Here is a 19,347-nt window from a genome sequence, read left to right on the forward strand (position 1 = left end):
AATTTAATTTGCAATAAGCCAATCAAAGCTGAAATTTATATGAATGATTGCATCAGTACATTATTAACCGTACAAATAATCTAAGGACAAATATATTACGTATCAAACTATGTTTAATTATCTATCTAAACCACATGGTCATCTTGTGTCCTCATTAGTTATTCTTGAGCACAGTAACAGTAAAAATTCTGACTCACATCAAGTAAGGGGTAAAACCAGCAGAGTGAAAATCAAAGAGCCTGGCTTTAATTCACCAATGCCCTAAGAGATTTTCTACTAATAAATGTTCTTTCTGTCTCTTCATATCTCAACTCAGATCCAAGTCCCAGATATATGTCAAAGTCAAGGCTGACCGAGAAATGTGTGGTAATAAGAATCCCCAAGCAAACAAATGAGTAGTGTTACAAACCATCCTTTTCTTTCCCGGAGTACTTATCCAGAGGCTAATGGTTACACAGTTGTAATGAACAATGACCTCTTGACAAACAGAGCAGAGATATTCTCATTGCTATTCAGCACCTTTGTTGGATTTGGGGGTTCTTAATTTCTGATTTATCAGACAAAGTCTCTCGAGAAAGATGCATCCGTTGGAATGCCCACTCTATCACAAAATAATTACGTGAAGAAGGGCAGATAATTGGTCTCTGGCTCTCTTTTTCTTACTAGGAAAGTGAGGATCATCAAATTACCTACCTCACGACACTAATAATGAGTATTAAATCATAGGTAAAGTGCTTAGCATATCACCTGGCACTCGAAACCTGTTAAGTATTATTATTAATTTATTACGATTAGCAATATTTTATAATATTTAATTAGATAGCCTCCACAAGACAACTGCGAAATTTAAATAGACTGCATGAAGCTAATAATGGTCTTGCATAATCTCAACATAAAAACACATTTTAGACTTAGGCTACTCAGGCTTTGGAAAAGCATTTGTGTCATTTTGTTTTTGTTTCTATCCTATGAACTGGTGGCTCGCCCGGAGCTTTGGTTTCAGTGCTGGAATGCAGTGTCAGGCCGTATCACTACAGACAACAGCACCCATACAGCCTTTTGTTCATCGCTCACATGGTCCCCAATCCAGTAACAGCAAGGGCCAGTGCATTCATCTATTTTCCTGTATTAAGTACAAGCCCATCCTAAGGGCTCTAATAAGTGCCGCTGACTTCCACGTGCAGCCCAGCCACTGAACCCATATATCAATCAACATTGTTTCTGAGAAAGATGACTCATTGTAAGGGATGTCAGAAGTCCGAATCACTAAAATTTAAAGATAAAACTGATTGTTAAATGCCTAAAATGTATGTGAAAACCCCAAATCAGAAGGCTGTGTCTATGTATTTTTATGTACAGGAGTGTTGGATTCACATAAATAATCACTGACAAATAATTAATTCTAGGTACTATGCCAGGCACCGAGGACACAGGAGCGATCTAGAACCACAGAGCCTCTGCTTCTCATCCACTTAATTCCACTCTCCCTGCCAATTACTGTCACAGAGGTTTGAGATTTCAGGCTAACACTTCAAAGACTACCTCCTCCTGAATACCTGCAATTCAGGCTATGGTTTTACAGCCCAAGGGACAAAGCTCTTTATTCCTGGGAGCTGGGAAAGGCTCTGAAGATATCTCAAGTCAATTTGTCAAAAAGGCATAACAATTAACTAATAAACATGCTATGTATGTGATACACAAAACATAGTTCATAAATTATGTATCTTGAAACAAGATATGACCTGTGCCACCAGATGGTGTATTCGCTGTCACTACCGAAGATGAGTTGCGCCCTGAGAAAGGGGTGCTTCTTGCTAATTATGGTAGTCATTAAGCTGCCAATTATCTCCAAGTCTACTTCTGAGTTGTACTTCCCCTCACCCTTGAAGTTAAGCATGTCTGTATACCTTCCTTTGAGCAAAGAATCTGAGCAGAGGTGACACAGTGTCACATCTGGGCAGAAGCTTTAAGGAACACTATGCTTCTGACCATGTGTCCTTTCCCTGACATAATGTCAGCAATATTTTAAACGGTAGAAATCCATCAGCCTGAGACCCTAAGTAAGGATGATGTATAGGAGAGCCCAACCCCTACAGACCCATCCACCCTCTGGACAGTGTTGGGTCGTAAGCAAGATAAATGAGAGAAATAAAACTTGATGTTTTTAAGCTTAAGAGTTGTTACCACAGCATAAGCCAGTTAATTCAGACTAATCAACTTAATAAACAAACCTAGGTCTCTGACCCTTATGAAACAACGAGCTCAGAAGAGTAGAGCACAAAAGCCCCTCTTTAAAGTTATTGAGGAAAATGCTACCAGACTCATCTGGTAACAGACTGATCTTACTATACACACTGATTTCTTACTTTTAACTAAAAGGATACAAATAAAGTACTCTGAGAGAATGAAGAAGACACTGTCATTTTTAGACAGAAACTCAGACATGTGATTGCGTCCAGTGAATCCAGACACCTGCATCAGAATCAAGAACATTTGGTGAAATGCAGATTCCTGGGCCCAAACCAAAGCCCGCCAAATTTTTGAGGATTGGTTAAATTTGTATTTAACAAATTCCCCAATTGATTCCTTCAAAACCTTTATAAAATTATCTTGGCTTAGGGTCCAAAGCTGTAAACCGATAATACTCAGGTGTATTTTGTTCGGGATGCACAAGATTTTGTTTGTTTTGATTTAAATTAGAATTGGTTGGCCTTTAAAAGTTAAGAAACTTCTCATAAAAACTGGTATTTCCACTTTTGGAAAATAATTGGAATATCTGGCAACTCTTATCTCAAACACTTATATGGTAATAATCAGATAAAACTCAGCCGCCTTCACCCAAGGCATATCCGTGCCTCAGGTCTGGTCTCTATAATTCAACTCATCCTTTTATTTGACCTGCCCAAGGGAGTAATAGAGTTTGGATCCCTTTAATTCTGATTTCTGTTATACAGACTGGAGATTGTGTTCTGGAAAGTGAGAAAAAGGAAAATCATTGAAGACTCTTGAGCAGAAGAATTACATAATCAAATTTAACTCAAAAATAAAAATCTGGCAATATAGAAAATAGGATAGGGCTTTTCACATACATGCAAGTGTTTGGTTGGAGGGGGCAGCACATTATTCACTGGCCAAACAGGTAACCTGACTGACTGAGTGACATGAACTAAATGAGATCTCTGGCTAAATGTGAAGGACATACCTCCTCCCTTTAGAAAACTGTTACTTAAGTTTCAATTGCTATCATCAATTCAATTTCTATTTCTATTTCTGTCATCAATTTCAGCCTGGGTTCACCAGACCGGCAATTTTTAAAAGAGAGGATAGAAATCCACATTTTTTATTGGAAATGTCCCGATTTCTAAATGCATTAATTATTTGCTTTAAACCAAAAAACAAGCCAATCAATTGGTTGTTATCTGTGCATTAGAGGACAGCAGAATTAGAGTCAGGAGACTGGAAAAAAGTAAAGGAGAATTTGAAAAACTTTTCTCAATAGATGTTTACCCCTTATGGATTGACAAATATGGACTCCATTAGGAACCACAGGATGAAAAGCAGTTTTAGGTGATAAAATTATGAATTTAGTTTCTGGAAATTTAAGAAATCCATCTATGAAAGGATACAGTTCATCATTAGTTTGTCATCTATTCAACAGGTGTTACGATTACTACCTACCTCCTACACGTGGTACTGGGGCTAGAACAAGAGACAAGGGGTCACAAATCTCTGCCTGTAGAGATCTTAGATTCCAATAGCTGGAACACAGAGTTACAAAACACCACACTCATGTATGCCAAACGTAGTAACGGATGATCTGTTCCACAGAGGTGTGTGTGTTTGTGTGTGTCTATGTAAGGGTGACAGTCCTGTAAGGCGGCTAGAAAGTAGTGACATCTAAGCTAGAACCTGAAGAAAGGATAATGTATGTCCCCAATAGAAGCAAAAACCTGTGTAAAGGCTAGAGAAAGCCAAATGCATTATAAAAATAAAAACTGAAACAAGGACAGTTGATCTAAACCACTTGGTGAAAGGTAGTGATTAGGAGCGAGAAATGAGGAGAGAAAAGTGAACAGAGGCCAGAGTCCAGAGAGACTATCTTAAGTGCTCTGGACTTGCTCCTGAAAGCCATGGGCGGTCATAGAAGGGAGTTCATCTGGACAACAACAAGCAAATCCACATCAGAAAACAGCTTCAGAACCAGAGCTAGTCTACATATGGGTCAATATTTGAGGATAAGGAATTGGATGAGATTGTTCTGAGAAAATCATTAAGGTGAAAAGCGGTAAGTGCTGAAAGTACAGAACCTGAAGGTGCACATTTAAGAAGAGAGAAGATAAAGAGAAACCAAAGAATGAGACAGATAAAGAAGGGGGAAAAGACCAAGACCCAGCTAACAGGAGTGAGTTTCAAGAAGGGGTAGATCTATAATATCAAACAGAGTGGAGAAGTCACAGAGGGTAAGCTTTGAAGAGACGCTGCCATTCACATCACTATACCAAAAGTGTAGAACAATGTTTAGGAACATAAACCCTGATACTGGTCAATGTAATTTTGTACATTTATCATTACCCCACTGTACCAATCGCTTCCTAATCAAACCTTACTCAGCTTTAAGAGAAGCTCTTAATTGAAATTTTCAGGCAATGGAACTACCTAGTTTTGTACAAACTCCTAATTGCTGGCAGTTGGAAGACTAAACAGCCTTTGTACTTTCCTTGGCAGGCCAGACTTTAGAGGGTTAGCCGCCTTATTCTGCTTGCTTGTATTCAGGCCCATACTCTTTCTATTTCTCTACAATGAAGAAAAAATTGGTTTTAGATTTCTATTCCAAGAACCTTATTTTCTACTCTATTTGCCTTGAAACAAGCCACAAAAGAGGAGAGAAATTTTAGATGGAAGGGACATCGCAGGCCTCAGCTACATCTCCTCCTCTTCGTGTTTTAGAAACTGAGGCACTGAAATGCTAACTGGCTTGCTCAAGGTCAGAGCTTTTATAAAAAGCAAGGGGTTTTTCGCATATAAATAGTGGTTTTCATGCTTTTATACACTGCTTTGCCATCACAGCCTCTTCTGACCATAGCAAAGTCCCTTTCCCTCTTAGTGTCTTTTATTTTATTTTATTTTACTTTACTTTTTTAAAGACTTTATTTATTTGCCAGAGAGAGAGCAAGAGCGAGAGAGAGAGAGAGAGCATTAAGCAGGGGGAGCGGCAGGCAGAGGGAGAAGCAGGCTCCCTGCTGAGCAAGGAGCCCGATGTGGGGCTCGATCCCAGAACCCTGGGATCATGACATGAGCCGAAGGCGGATGCTTAACCAACTGAGCCACCCCGTGTCTTTTAAAATTAGAATAGAATCAGTTATTTAAGAATTTAGGATCCTCCAGATTTATAATCTGGTCTCTGGCAGGTACTCAAATACAAACCATGTATAATATGTTTTAACGGAAATCACATTTTTTATCTGTCCAAAAAGAAAAGTTTGAAGCATCTTAAATAGAAAATACAACAAGAAGAGAGTTCTATTATTTTTCTACCCTGGAGATTACACCCATGACAAAATTTTATTTACCACAATACTATATTTAAGGATTAAATTCGTTTTTTATAATCAATTATTTATACTAGTTTAGTTTACAACCTTCACGTCAATATTATTTTTGCCACAACTAGTAAGAGCTGCAATATCCAACACATTTTAATTAAGCAGAGTTCAAATACCACCATGGCACTGTCAGAGATTAGTGTTTTCAATTTTACAGGGATATGTTCTTATTTACAGAATATGGTAGAATTATATTTAATATTATGCAGCATATTCAAAGGAATTAATGGTCAATCTAATATTTACTAGCAATGTTGTAAAAGCATATCATAAGGAATAAATTTGTCTGTGATTATGCTCTGATCAAAATAAGGTTTACTACCACAACCATTAGAAACATAGATTATGAATTCCTAATTGTCAGAGTAAACCATGACTAATAGTAGTAGTAGTAATAATAATAACAACAACAACAGCAGCAGCAGCAGCATTTAGTGAGCAGTCAAAGAACCTCTCCGTTGCATTACATTCTTTATGGAGGCCCCTGAAGGGTTGTACAACATGGTAGCCTTAGCTGAGTACTTCCTGGCTACTCAAAGTGTAGCCCAAGGACCAGCAGCACTGGTATCACCTGGGGGCTTGTTACAAAGGCAGCATCTTGAGCTCCATAGTCACAGACAGAATCAAAATCTGCATTTTGACAATCACTATCCAGGTTATTCATACGCAAACTAAAGTGTTAAGTACTTCGGATAAATCAACTAACCATTGGAACTAATATTTTCCATTTTACAGAGCAGGAAATTGAGGCACAAAGAGATTAAGTAATTTCTTCTATTAGCATCAGTAGATGTGACAGGCATTGCTAGAAGCCTACTGAATATCAAATGCATCTTCCTTCTTTCTAATAGATCTCCAATTTTCCCAGATGCTCTCCTAGCTTGAAATAGCTATGAGTTAAAAGTGGAAATCAGCTGCAAGAGCTGGGAAGGTTTAGTTTTCTAATGAAAGGAACTAACAGAGCTAGTGCCATTCTTTCCTTATAGTCCAGGCTTTACCGTGGACATGATAGCTGGAGCTGCAGCAGCCACCTTGGGATCATGAGGTGACAGCATAAGGACAGAAGCCAATGCTAAGGAAGAGGTAGTAGAAAAATAAAAACAGTCTGGGTTGCTGAAATTTTTGTGCCATCACTTAAGAGCTCAGTCTTCACTTGAAGCCACCTACCTATGGACCTTTTTTTACGAGAAAAACTGACCCCCATTGAAGTCATTGTCGATAGGTTTTTCTGTTAGTTTCTGACAAACACATCCCTCACGGATATAGGCTATGATAATATTCTTTCACCTATATTTTGTTGTTTTATTCCAAGGCTTGCTCCCTCCTATATTTCCAACTGTCATCAAATTTGCACTATAAAAAGCCACTTGGCATTACTATATCCACTTCTAATGTCTTCAAACAGAAGTAGGTAAAGTGTTACACCACCCTCTCCAACCAGGTGGGGAAAATTACAGAAGTGACGGATGACAACACAGTTCCCTAAAAGGAAAGAATTTGAAGAGACATGTGCTTTCCACCCCACTAACTTTCATATCCACTCACTTAAACATGCACCTGCCCACTTTCCTTATCTGCCAGTAGGTTTTGCTCAACCCCCCAGCTGTTCCAAGGCAGGAATTGTAACTGCTCTCTGCACCCAGTGGCAATCTGATGTCTGAGAGTAAGATGCCTATATTAGAAGCTGTCACCAAAAATGACAATATCTAGATTGGGCGTGGCAGCAAAGGGGAGTGACAAAGGCAGGCAACACCAGTGTTAACAAGCAGAACTGAATGTAAATGTATAAATCTGAGTCAGCAGCTGGGTCCCATGGGACTTTTCAACAGCCCCCTATTTCACAGATAATAACGTAAATCCTAAATGACCCACCCTGCCACTGAAGTTATGAGTCATACCATCAGTTTGGTGGCAGCCAAAAAGACCTTCAAGAGCCCTTCAGATTATCTGGGAACCTTGAAAGAAGGGAAGTTGAAAAGAATTCTGCTACAGAAATACTCTCCTCGCTACTTTATCTTCCTGGTCCTTTAAGAATTCAGACACCATTACTCGATTTTGTATGTTTTAAGAATAATGAGTCATTTTTTTTACATTTAATCTATTTTAAATGCCGACATACTTTAATATAAGCACTACTAATCATGTGGTTCTATATATAGTTTCTAGTTAGTTATCTTTGATCCTACAATTCTGTTATCATTATTAAGGCGGAAGCTACTCAAGACGATGAAAGGATACTTAGTTTTAATTTTTAGTTGTCAAGAGACTTACTCTTCTCCCAGGAATGCTCCAATGACGACTTCCTTTAAAATGGCTCTACATTCACTCCCATTCCTTTATGACATTTTCATCACCTCAAGCCACCCCACTTATTCTCTTAAGGGTCTACAGTTTCTCTTCCTCCAATATCTGTTGGATGATTCTTACGCTATTCTACAAAGCACAATCATCAGCCAGCCTCACATTTTTTGCTTCGATGATTATCCTCTTACATGCCCTAGATAACTAATAAATCTACCCTCCCATATTCCCCTCTACCCGACCTGAACACCAGCCTTGCGATTCCATTTTCTTTTAATTAAGCCTCCCTCTCTCTTGGTATCCAAACTTTAATCTTCCATGTAAACCTGGCTGGCATTTTAGCCCACTGTTTCCTTTCCTGAGAAACTGGAGAGTTTATGTAATCATGGTAACAAAAATGAATTTGTTCCATTTACCCTAATTTTCTGACTATGGCTGATCTGCTTAATTTCTATCGTAAAGGCTTCTAAAGAGTTCATATAACTGACTACATTTGGACTCTCCAACCCAAATATCTAAGGAGTAACTCAGCATCTTCTGCTTCAAAAGCTAAAATCTTCTTATGAGTAATTAGAAGTAAAGTGGACCTCTCTCTTTTTTATTTTTTTTTCATCCTTTTCTAAAAGCCCCCCATGACATTCTTCTTCCTCTCCAAATCACGCCTCCAGTTCAAGTCTGGAGATCTTTTCTGTCTTGGAAAGCTTTTAACACATACCATTCTAAAAGCACCCAATCCTTTTACTTTTTTAATAAAAGTCAAATGTCTCCCTAATACTTACAAAAATACCATAGGTATCCCCACAAAACATAGTCTAAATACAGGTTTGGGAATGCTAGGTAAAAAACATTTATAATTTTTATCCTCTCTTCAACCTTCTTTAATCTTGTGACCTAAAACTCTGCTCTTCTTTTCAGACACAAAATCCAATTGTACTACTCATTATATCATATTCCTGAAATATCCCTACAATCTGTTACAATTTACTAACCATCTCCATAAAAAATATTTGAAATAGCAGTATCTTCTTTTTCCTGTGGGTACTATATCAGAAGAGCCAGACGTTTTCTCTCATTGTGTTTTAAATCAAATTAACAATGCCCTAACTAAACATATCCTCCAAGAATACTGAAATACGTTTATGCAGAAAGATGTCACCACGCATGCTCCTGTAACAATCTTTCTGCTACATTTTGCATTCATTCCCCTAAAAAAAACTAACATTCTGGATGCTAATAAAGATACTTTTAAAAATAATGCTCTTATGACGGAATACTATTTTTTTTAATTTTATGTGAAAACTTATGTTTTAACACGTTTTAAATATTGAAATAAACGAGAAGGCACATAAGAAAGATAAAATAAAAACTGACATCATAACTTACGTCAAACTAAGATGGAAAGGGACTCATTTTCTATATACTAGGTTTTAAAATTTTTTGAAAAGGTATAATAAAAACATACAAAGATATCAAAACTACTACTTAATCAAAGTTTCTTAAAATGCAAACAACTATGGAGAATTTGAGAATTTACATCTCATCATAAGTGATATCCCTGATATGATGAATTTCTATATGAAATATGTTTAGATTTAGACATTAACGTTATTCTTCTACATTACTTTTAAATGATAAGATCTGTACCTCAAGGGATGAGGTATTTCAAGTTAAATACAAGTTTTCAGAATTCTGTATGGTGTCAAGACCATTAAAAACTCAAAATTTCTTTTGAATTAACAAAATTAACAATTTTGAATTAAACAATACTCATTACATTACATATCATGTAATTTATTTGTTTTATTTCACAAGGAATGTCTAGTTATTATTTAACTCATCTCTAGCTCAAAAGAAATTAAAATAAGGCCAAAAAAGTTTTCTTTAAAAAGAGAACTGAGAAATGTCTAGAAGTTTCAACTGGAATTAACACTTACCTTACTACCTCTGAGAATGCTACTCTTGACATAAATAACCTCAACACCTCTGCTACAGACCCCAAAAGACATGCTCTCTGGATGTCATTTTACCCCTCTACAGACTAAATTTTCAGCCTGACAGTAAGTATACCAAAAATCACTCTCCCCGTTATGAGAAAAGACAATCAATAATGTTCAATAAAGAAAACATGGGGTGGTTATACAGTATTTTTAATTAAGGAGGGAAAGAAGAAACCAGTACACTTGAAAGGCAGAAAGAACCAAAATACGGTGTGATATGAATTTCTGCAAAGTCTGGGTCTTATTCATCAAAATATTTCCAGCATTTAAAATAAGACTCAGCAAGTACTTGGCCCTTAATAAGAAATAGTTGAATGCATGAAACATGATTATAGATACAGAATGGTTATATGGTACAAGAAAAATGAATTCTTACTTCTCTAAACTTCAATAGCATGTTCTTATAGTGGAACACATGTTGTAATATTTCAAGTTATTTTGAGAATCGCAGCGTATCTACCTTATCTGTCCTCTGAGGGACTTCAACCACCAGAGACCAATACCACATCCTGTACATCTTTATATTCTGCAGAATGTCTGGCACATCATAAGCCTTCAATAGACATGTGTTAAGAAACAGAATACTAGAATAATTTAATTTGACTCTTTCCATGTTAACACACTGAAAAGTAATGAATTGCTGACTGGCCAAGCTGTTCACTTGGCCATCTCCACTACCAATATAGATTTCTACAATATGATTGAGCTGTAGCAATCAAAAAATAACACTAAAACAAATGAATCGGTCATGCCTATGGTTCAATTTATCCACTGTGTTAAGGGGGTAAAAAGAGAAACACTGATTGCACCTGAGCTTAAATGTTAGCCAGAAAACACAGTGAATGAGGCATGCTTGTGCCTGAAAAAGCAAAAATAATAATCCCTCAGAATTATGACTGAGGGCGATGCTTTTCTAGCAGCAATGGTTGAAAGAAAAAATGGCTAACCAATTATGTTTTAAGGTGAAAACAAAGCATTAGCATTTGTTTATGAAAACCTGAGTAGTTTTCTTTTGGTCATGCATTTCAATGCTGTCACTCTGAATTTTGCTGGAGAGATGCTATTTGGGAAGAAAGTGCCACCATCTAATTTAATGCATACCCTTACTACCATGTATACAGTCTGTCTTTCCTATAAAATAAATCACAGGCTATGTACCTAGTTCAAACAACAAACTGAGAAAGAATTTCTGAAGAAGCCTATCTTACTGCCATTATCTGACAGGGAGTGAAAAAACAACACAGCGTTAGAGAGGGTGTGCAGAAATGCTAAGACGTTCTTTAGTCTTGCGTCAAAATATTAAAAGAATCCAGAAAACTGTACCTAACATTCCCACGCTTCCAGTTTAAGTGAGCACGCACTGTGATGAAGCCCATATTACTTCCATGCCAAGGGAGAGTAGTACAACAGGTCCCAGACAAAACTGAAGGAATTGATTTTTGGAGGTCAGACCTAGAGTTTCCAGCCTCCCCAAAGCCCCCCACTTCAGGCAGCCAGTACCCTTCTGCTTTTTCTTTTGTGCCTCCCACAAAATAATTTTAAATAGACAGGAAATGACAAATGATAATGGTCCTTTACACTTGTATCAAAAGCTCTTTTGCACACTTGGGTGAAATCTCCCCAACTGATTTCCATTTTCTCACTCATGAAATAATCAAATGCAGCATTCCCTGGGACCTTTAGGCAAACTCCAAGTGGGTGGACTAGATGGTGACCAAGAGCAGAAAAGGCTCTGAAATCTTCTATTCCCTATTACAGCTTATTCTGAAGGTTATCCTACTCCAGACACTGCAGGGAACCCCAGAAGGCTGAGTCAGAAAGGGAAGGGAGACCATATTCTCAGCGGCCTCAGGCCTCTTGAGGAACGTCAGCCCCAACCACAGCCACTGAAAGAGGAGCAGAATGCCAAATATCACAGCTTTATAGAGAAGGGGCGGCCCCAGTCCTGGAGCTTACCCTGCCTCCATTTGAGACCCGAACTTCTTAACCCTCAAGGTCTCTTTTCCTGCTCATCTTGCAACCCATTTTTCCCCTCCTCCTCACTTCCAATTCTATGTAGAAATTTCTGACTATTCTTTGTACATTCTTTTAGCCCCAATGCTTCCGTCACCCATCACCTCAAAAGACACTGTCAAGCATCAGGCACATTCTCTGTGGCTGCAAGACCCAGAGTTTTTGCCATTCAAGGACTTAGCCCAATCCCAGGTAAGGTTGATGAACACGCTTTCGGTTGTATGTCCCTAAAATCATCATTAATGTCATATAATAAGGTTTTTTTCTGTAACTGGATCTTTTCTCCTGCAGGCAAATTTATTACCATGAATTGATGATGTCAAATTATTTCATGTCATGATAATAAAGAGCAACACATATGTCATACTTCTTTGGTGACTGGCTTTGTTTCCAGAGATTCTGTACATATACAAAGGTGTATCTACAAAAGGAAACTAATTACATAAGAAATATTACAACCTCTCCTTTCTTTAAAACTGGGTTATGTGGGGGCCCCTGGGTGGTGCAGTCGGTTAAGCGTCCCACTCTTGGTTTCAGCTCAGGTCGTAATCTCAGGGTCCTGAGATCGAGCCCAGAGTCGGGCTCTCCACTCAGCATGGGCTCTGCTTAAGTTTCTCTCTCTCCCTCTCCTTCTGCCCCTCCCCCATGCTCCTTCTCTCTCTCTCTCTCTCTCTCTCTCTCTCTCTCTCACTCTTTGTCTCTTTCTCCCTCTATCTCAAATAAATAAATAAATCTTTTAAAAAATAAAATAAGACTGGGTTATGTGTACTATAAATTTATCATTTCTTAAGAAGTCTTAGCTTTTATACAATAAGTGAAGCATTGGCTGATGCTCTCTATTGCATTCTACTGCAATAGCAGGAGCAATAACACATGTAGCGAGTTCCTACTCTGCTTGCCATACACTGCCCAAAGGATTTGGATGTCAAAAAAAAAAATTAAATCCCCAACAAACCAGTAAGTCCCATATTTTTACTCCCATTTTACAAATAAAATAAACCAAAGCAAGGAGAGATTGAGTAGCATGCTGAAAGTTTTGTAGTTATCATATGGTGGCAACAGAATTCAAACCCAAAGGTGTTGGTATCCAGAGGCAATGATCTTAAGCATTACTTTATAAGGTAACATGATGCTATTCTGAGATCAGAATTCCTCTTAGGTTCTGGAAGAGATCAGATTTTTCTATATTAATTTTTCCTACTGAATAGACTATATTTTGTTTTTGTAAATTTGAGAGTAGTAAAATTCATAGAAACGTGTTGTCATCCATCTCTCTACAGCCTGAAGGTAAACATCCAAGAGTGAAGTTGGAAACTGACCCTCAGACCCTAAGCCTATGATCTGACGTCGTATTTTTCATGGCTTTAAGCATAAAGTTTCCTCAAGGTTTCAGAGTATAAAACAAGAGGATGGAAGGAAAAAAAAAATCCATCTGGACATCCTCCTCGAAACAGCTTTTCGAAATGCAGTTAAACATGGTACTCAATCTAGATTTTCCAGATTGAATCTATAATTTAGATACCAAGCCTTGTCATTTCTAATAGTTGTCACTGTTGAGCACTGTGGATGTTAGCTGTCATAAATGTATGAGGCCTGTCTACACATTCATTTCTCCAATGACCCCATAAAATTGGTCCAAAAAACAAAGGCTGCTCTTTTTATTCAGTTAACATTTTGAAAGCCTCTTATGGAATGTAAAAGTCCACGTGTGATGCTCCAAGCTGTTGGCTATAATGACTAAAATGAAGACAAGAGGAAAAATTAATTCAGTTATTAGTTCAGCTAATCTGAATGCATGGTCTTGGTAGATATCGAGGCAAGCCCATCTCAAGTTTCCAGGCTCACAAAGAAGGAAGCCTACCCAATGTACAAGACCTACCAGTATTTTCATGGTGTATTTTCAAAGGACACTACCTCCCCAAGATGTTCTTTTGGAAGAATTCTCTTCATATTCCTGACAATACTAACGCTTATCAGTTGTATGTCACATTATGCTCTCTTGAGAACTTTAATTTACTTTAACCACATCATATCCTTGTGAGATATAAATAGAATAAGTAGATCCTCTCCTGCCATTCCACAGATGAGTAAATTAAGTCACAGATGGGATAAATGAATCACCCAAAATCACACCATTCAGGGCAGAATCACAGCTAACCATCAAGTCAGGATTTGAGTAACTGGTGTAATAATAGCTCTAATTCACCAAGATGTCAGCCTAAAATATGCTGATGCTAACAGTGGAAGGCCAGTGTGTTAATTAAATGATAACTGCTCCACTAATTTAAGGATCATGTAAGTTCCACAGTCGAGTCTTTTCATGATAGCACAGTAAAAATAAAATAAAACGAAGGAATAAAATTAAAATTCAATCCAGAAATATTTGAGTGCTTACTATATGCCAGGTATTGCTCTAGATGCTTGGGATAAATGACGCATCAGTGAATCGAGCAACAAAACAGACACAGATCCCTGACTTCAATGAGCCTACATTCTAGCAAAAGAGACAAAAATAAGCAATTGACATAACAGTGATAAAGAAATAAGTTATCTTAGATATTAAAGGATAATAAGTACTAAGAAAAAAAGGGGAAAAATGAAGCTGTGTAAGTGGGATCAGAGTTATTAAGAGGCAGACAGGTAATAGTATTTATTTGGTTGGTCAGGGTAGACCTCGTTGAGGAGGTGAGATCAAAGGCTATCCAGGGAAGAGGGAAGAGCCAGGGAAAAAGCCCTAAGGAGTATCCTGGTGGTTCAAAGAAGAGAGAGGAAGCCAATGTGACTGCAGCAGTGTAAGCAAGAAGGTGAGTTGTGTGAGGTGAGGTCAAAGAAAGAATAAGGAAACAGATCATGTAGGGCCTTGGAGACCACCACAAGGAACCTGATTTTTATTCTGAATGAAGTAGAAATGATTGCAGAATTTTGAGCAGTTAATGGCATGATGTAACTTAAATTTTAAAGAGACTATTATTAATCATAAAATATCTTAAAATTTTATCAATGTATTGTATAATCCTCATGATATATATGAATCTCAATTTACCCTCCTTCTTTCAAGATAAAATACCATTATTGCCATTTTCCCAAAAAATAAATACCAAGGGTCAGAATGCCTAAGTAACTTGGCAAGGGTAAAATCTAGTAAGTGGTAGAGCCAAGTAAAAAGAACAGTTTTTCTAACTCATAGTCCAAAACTGATTGTTTTTTCCTATATACTCATTTATATTAAAGTTATAAGGGAAAGAAAATAATAATTGAGATTAATTATCTAGATTTTTCGTCAAAAGAGATGTTCAGCTTGATATATTAAAATTGAATGAAACCCATTTTTTCCTTATTAATTTCTGGGACATAATGATGCAAATAATTTCCTTGGACTTTCTATTTGAAATGACATATGAACATGTAGGCTAAGAATTTGGGATGCAGAAGTAATCCTAATAATTTAAATTTACAACAGTACATTTAGAGAGTATTTGAAAGTCCTTTAGGTTTTGTTATTTATTAACTCTCTACTATATGCCAGTCACTGTGCTAAATTCTTTGCATATACCATTGTATTTCAAATTCATCAAATACTTTAAGAATAGTATGAGTAATCACACTTTATCAATGACAGATGTGGACCCAGAGAGGCTGAGTACTTAAAAGTCGTAGGACTCCTCAGTACCAGAGCTGGGATTTTACCTAAATCTTCACAATCTAAAATTAGGTTGGTCTTCACTGAGCCACACACACTATCATCCTGCAGCATGATGCCTGACATACCACCTTAACACTTCTAACGAAAAGGTCAGCTAAATAGGAGTAGCCCCATTTTATAGATGATTAACTGGTCATAGAAAAGTTAATCAAGCAATCAACATTTATTTGATAGCCACAATATGTAAATCAATATTTAGTTGCTGAGAGCATAGAGGATTTATGATATAGTATCTTGCCTCAATGAGCTTACAATCTTGTTAAGGTAACAGGAGACACACAAAAAGGTAATAAATAATCCAAGCTAGCACATAACAAGTTCCAAATGAGACATAGAGCCCACAACGGCTGAAGAAACTCAACAGAGAGAAAACTGAATCTGGGTGCCTCAATTTAGTTAAGAAAGATCTTTACTGGAGGTGTTGAGGTGATCTTTATAGAAAAGGAAAGGTTTCGATCATCAGAGAGGATGAGAAAAATTCTTCCAGTGAGAGGAAATAATAGAACCAAAGGCCAAGGAAGCAGATAGGGATGGATTATCAAGAGAAAGTGAACAAATGCATTTGAAGTAGAGGATGAGAGGGATTATTCATTTCAAATAAAAATGAAGCCCAAGAAATAGAATGTAGAAAAACTTGACTGGCACATTAGGAATCTAAGGGAGGAGGGAAGAACTAGATCTTTGTTGAACTGCTACTATGTGGCACCAGGCTTGTATACACTTTTTGTTTATATAATCCTCTCAACAACCCTGTAATGCAGAAAGGTAGATAGACCACGACCATTTTAAATGAAAGGAAACAGAGATTATCTGGCCAAGGCACAGCTTTGTGTGTGGATGGAACTGAAATTCCAACTAGATCTATCTGCCTCCAAGGCCTCTATTCCTTCTACTATCTTCTTCTATTCCTGCCACCTGCTGAAGGCAAAGGGGAGCCACTGAAGGTATGTGATCAAGAAAAGTGAGGGATATGTGGAAAGCATTGTAAGAATAAAAGAAAACTAATCTGATTGGGAAATAGTAGCATATGTCCAATATCAGAGAAGGATTGGGGAAGGAAGACACTAGACAAGAAGAGCGACTTAACCCAAGTAATATAGTGACAAGGACCCATATTTGAGTGGTGACAGTGGAAGTAAAAAAAGAATGTAAGAAACATTACAAAAGAAATACGAAGAGCTAAATGGCAAGACCCACGTCCTGAAACAGGTAGTTTCTACTCCCCAGCTGCACACCCACAGTGTAGATATTTCCCCTAAAAACTCACAGACACAAAACCCAAGGTCTAGCTCAAATATTAAGATTTTTGACAGCACATTATTTATTTAAAAAAAAATAAAATCTATGACTTAGGAAAAATATCTGCCTTAGGGCAATCTACCTCTTAAACCACCATCATGAATTATGACAGATTTATGCTGAGCACACATCTACAGTATGAGTCTGGCAAAAGCTCACTGTCATATGCTAACATAGAGAGTGATTCCTTATATTCATGCTCATTAGAAATATTAATTACTAAAGAAATATTATTTTCCTTTTAGTTTTTCCTTTTAGAAAACTAAGTGTATACTAAACAACTGACTGATCTGAATGATACAGTGGGCCATATTTCTGAATATTATTCCTCCGTGTACTTCTCTTAAAGTGAGATATATCTCTCAGGGATTCCAGTAAAAACTAACAGCATTAAATGGCAACTTATTTAACAAGTTGGGTCTTTTCTGACTTCTTCTGACTCCTGAACACTCCAAACCATACACTGGCAAATATACATAGAATTAACGACCACCTGCATTTTTCAAAGAAAGTATTTTATAAATATCTAGGCATTTAGTCAATGCACATCTTTATAAGCAATTTCATACTACAAAGTTGCCAGTAATAACCTGGCTACTTATATAAATCTTTGATTAGTATCAACTGTTCAACTATTTTTTCTTAATTTTTAATTAATCGTTAAACTAAACATCCAAGTAAGTTTAACATACAGGTGATAAATGTGTGTATGGAGATATATATCTAATTTATAAATGATGGGTAACAATATTTTGATTCGGAATCCTTCAGGAATTACACACCTACTTTACCTTCACCTAATCTCCTTAGTATCGCCTAGCTAAGGATAATTAGGGGATAATTAAAATTTAACATATTAAAAAAATTAACATTTTAGCCAAGCCTTGTTTCCTTTATCTTTATGGATAAAAACAGATTTGTTTTTCTGAGTTGAAAATTAATATTTAAATCTGAAATCAAACTGTGCCACAGTCCAATAAATTTAGGCCTACAGCTAATGTATAGCTAAAATATCTTTGCAAGTTTCAAGAATGCCAAACAAGTGCTAATTTTAGAAATATCATATGTATGTGTAAAGAAATATCATCATAGAATCCTAAACTGTGTATCTGTTGAACTATAACCCAGATACTTTTTTTAATGTGTCTCAATTCTTCATATCTGTACTGCTGAGAAAATAGGCATCTGTAAAATGTGAAGCTCCTACAAAAGTAGAGCTGCCCAGTAACATTTCATTTTAATATACTTTAAGTTTGAAAAACTTAGCTATTATAAATAAACTAATTTAAGAACTCTTCGTGTAGGAAGTCTGGGCTCTCTGTGATTTTAGGCAATCTTAAAAAATATGTTAAGTACATTGTGCGTGCGTAAAAAGGAATCCCAAATAATGTTTATTTCATATACCTTTCTGTTATTTATGGTTTTTTAATACATGCATTCATATATAAAATGTAATAGACTATGAATATTACTCTTAACTTTTTAAAGCATTATTTCGTGAGAGTTTAAAAAAAGTAAAATTACTGTTACCTCCCAGTCCTGGTCTAAGCCGATTATCATAACCATCCAGAAGTCTGTCTAGAATTCTTGTAAAGATGGTAATGTTATTTTTAGCTTCGTCTTCTTGGATGTTAGCCAGCACCAACCTAAACAGATAATTTTACAAGCTGATATATATATACATACATACACACACGCGCACGCGCGCACACACACACACACACACATATGTGTGTTGTACAAGTGCCAACATGCTCTTCTTCCTTGGTTTGAATTTTAAGTCTCTCTAAGCGATTAGGGTCACCCATTTTCTCCTTTTATCACTTCTATAAATACCAGAATATCTGTGGAGGAGATAAACATGTTGTTGAAAATGGACACTAAATACAAGATTATCAGGAAGTTTGACGTCAAAATTATTTCAGGTTTCTACCACTGAGCATTCAGTGTGGAATATTCATTTTTTTCTAAGAGCCAACCCCTAGTATATATTATGACTGTAGATGATCACATGCAGACACTATTAGTAATGTTATTCTACCTTAAGAAAGGTACAATAACCAAAATGACTCCTGAAATAATACTTCAGTGCTCTGAATATTAATTGGAAAATAAATCGCCTCCTTGGAGGCAGAAAATTTCTCTATCGTCCTAATAAATGCCTTTCTTTTCTTTTCTTTTCTTTTCTTTTTTTTTTTTTCGGTATGTCATTTTTCTCTTTTAAACCAAGATTATTTCCTTACTTTGGGTATACCTCCACCCAATGGCCAAGTGCAATATAGACATCAGGGAAACTCCACTGGCTGTATTCCAGGCTGCACTGTAGCCAGGCAGTGGAGGTGGGGTCTGAAAGGAACAGGAACACACACAGGGCTGCAGAGAGCCTTGGAGGAGTACCCCTCCTGACTGGTCTCTGAGGAGAGCGACAGGG

At 36.9% G+C, this 19,347-nt stretch overlaps 1 protein-coding gene across 8 annotated transcripts in view; it reads right to left on the bottom strand.

Moving 5' to 3' along the window:
- Window positions 1-19,347, bottom strand: part of GABRA2 (gamma-aminobutyric acid type A receptor subunit alpha2) — a 125,332-nt gene that overhangs the window by 102,555 nt on the left and 3,430 nt on the right. For all 8 annotated transcript variants that reach the window (XR_003520899.2, XM_035726253.1, XM_027599562.2 and 5 more), the window contains one exon: window positions 18,447-18,562. Coding sequence is in view for 7 of the 8 variants with exons in the window: in XM_035726253.1 (XP_035582146.1) it covers window positions 18,447-18,562 (116 nt within the window). In the remaining variant the exon portion in view is untranslated. The remainder of the gene's footprint in view (window positions 1-18,446; window positions 18,563-19,347) is intronic.

This window comes from Zalophus californianus, chromosome 2 (genome assembly GCF_009762305.2).
Source record: "Zalophus californianus isolate mZalCal1 chromosome 2, mZalCal1.pri.v2, whole genome shotgun sequence".
Taxonomy (NCBI): Eukaryota; Metazoa; Chordata; class Mammalia; order Carnivora; family Otariidae; genus Zalophus; species Zalophus californianus.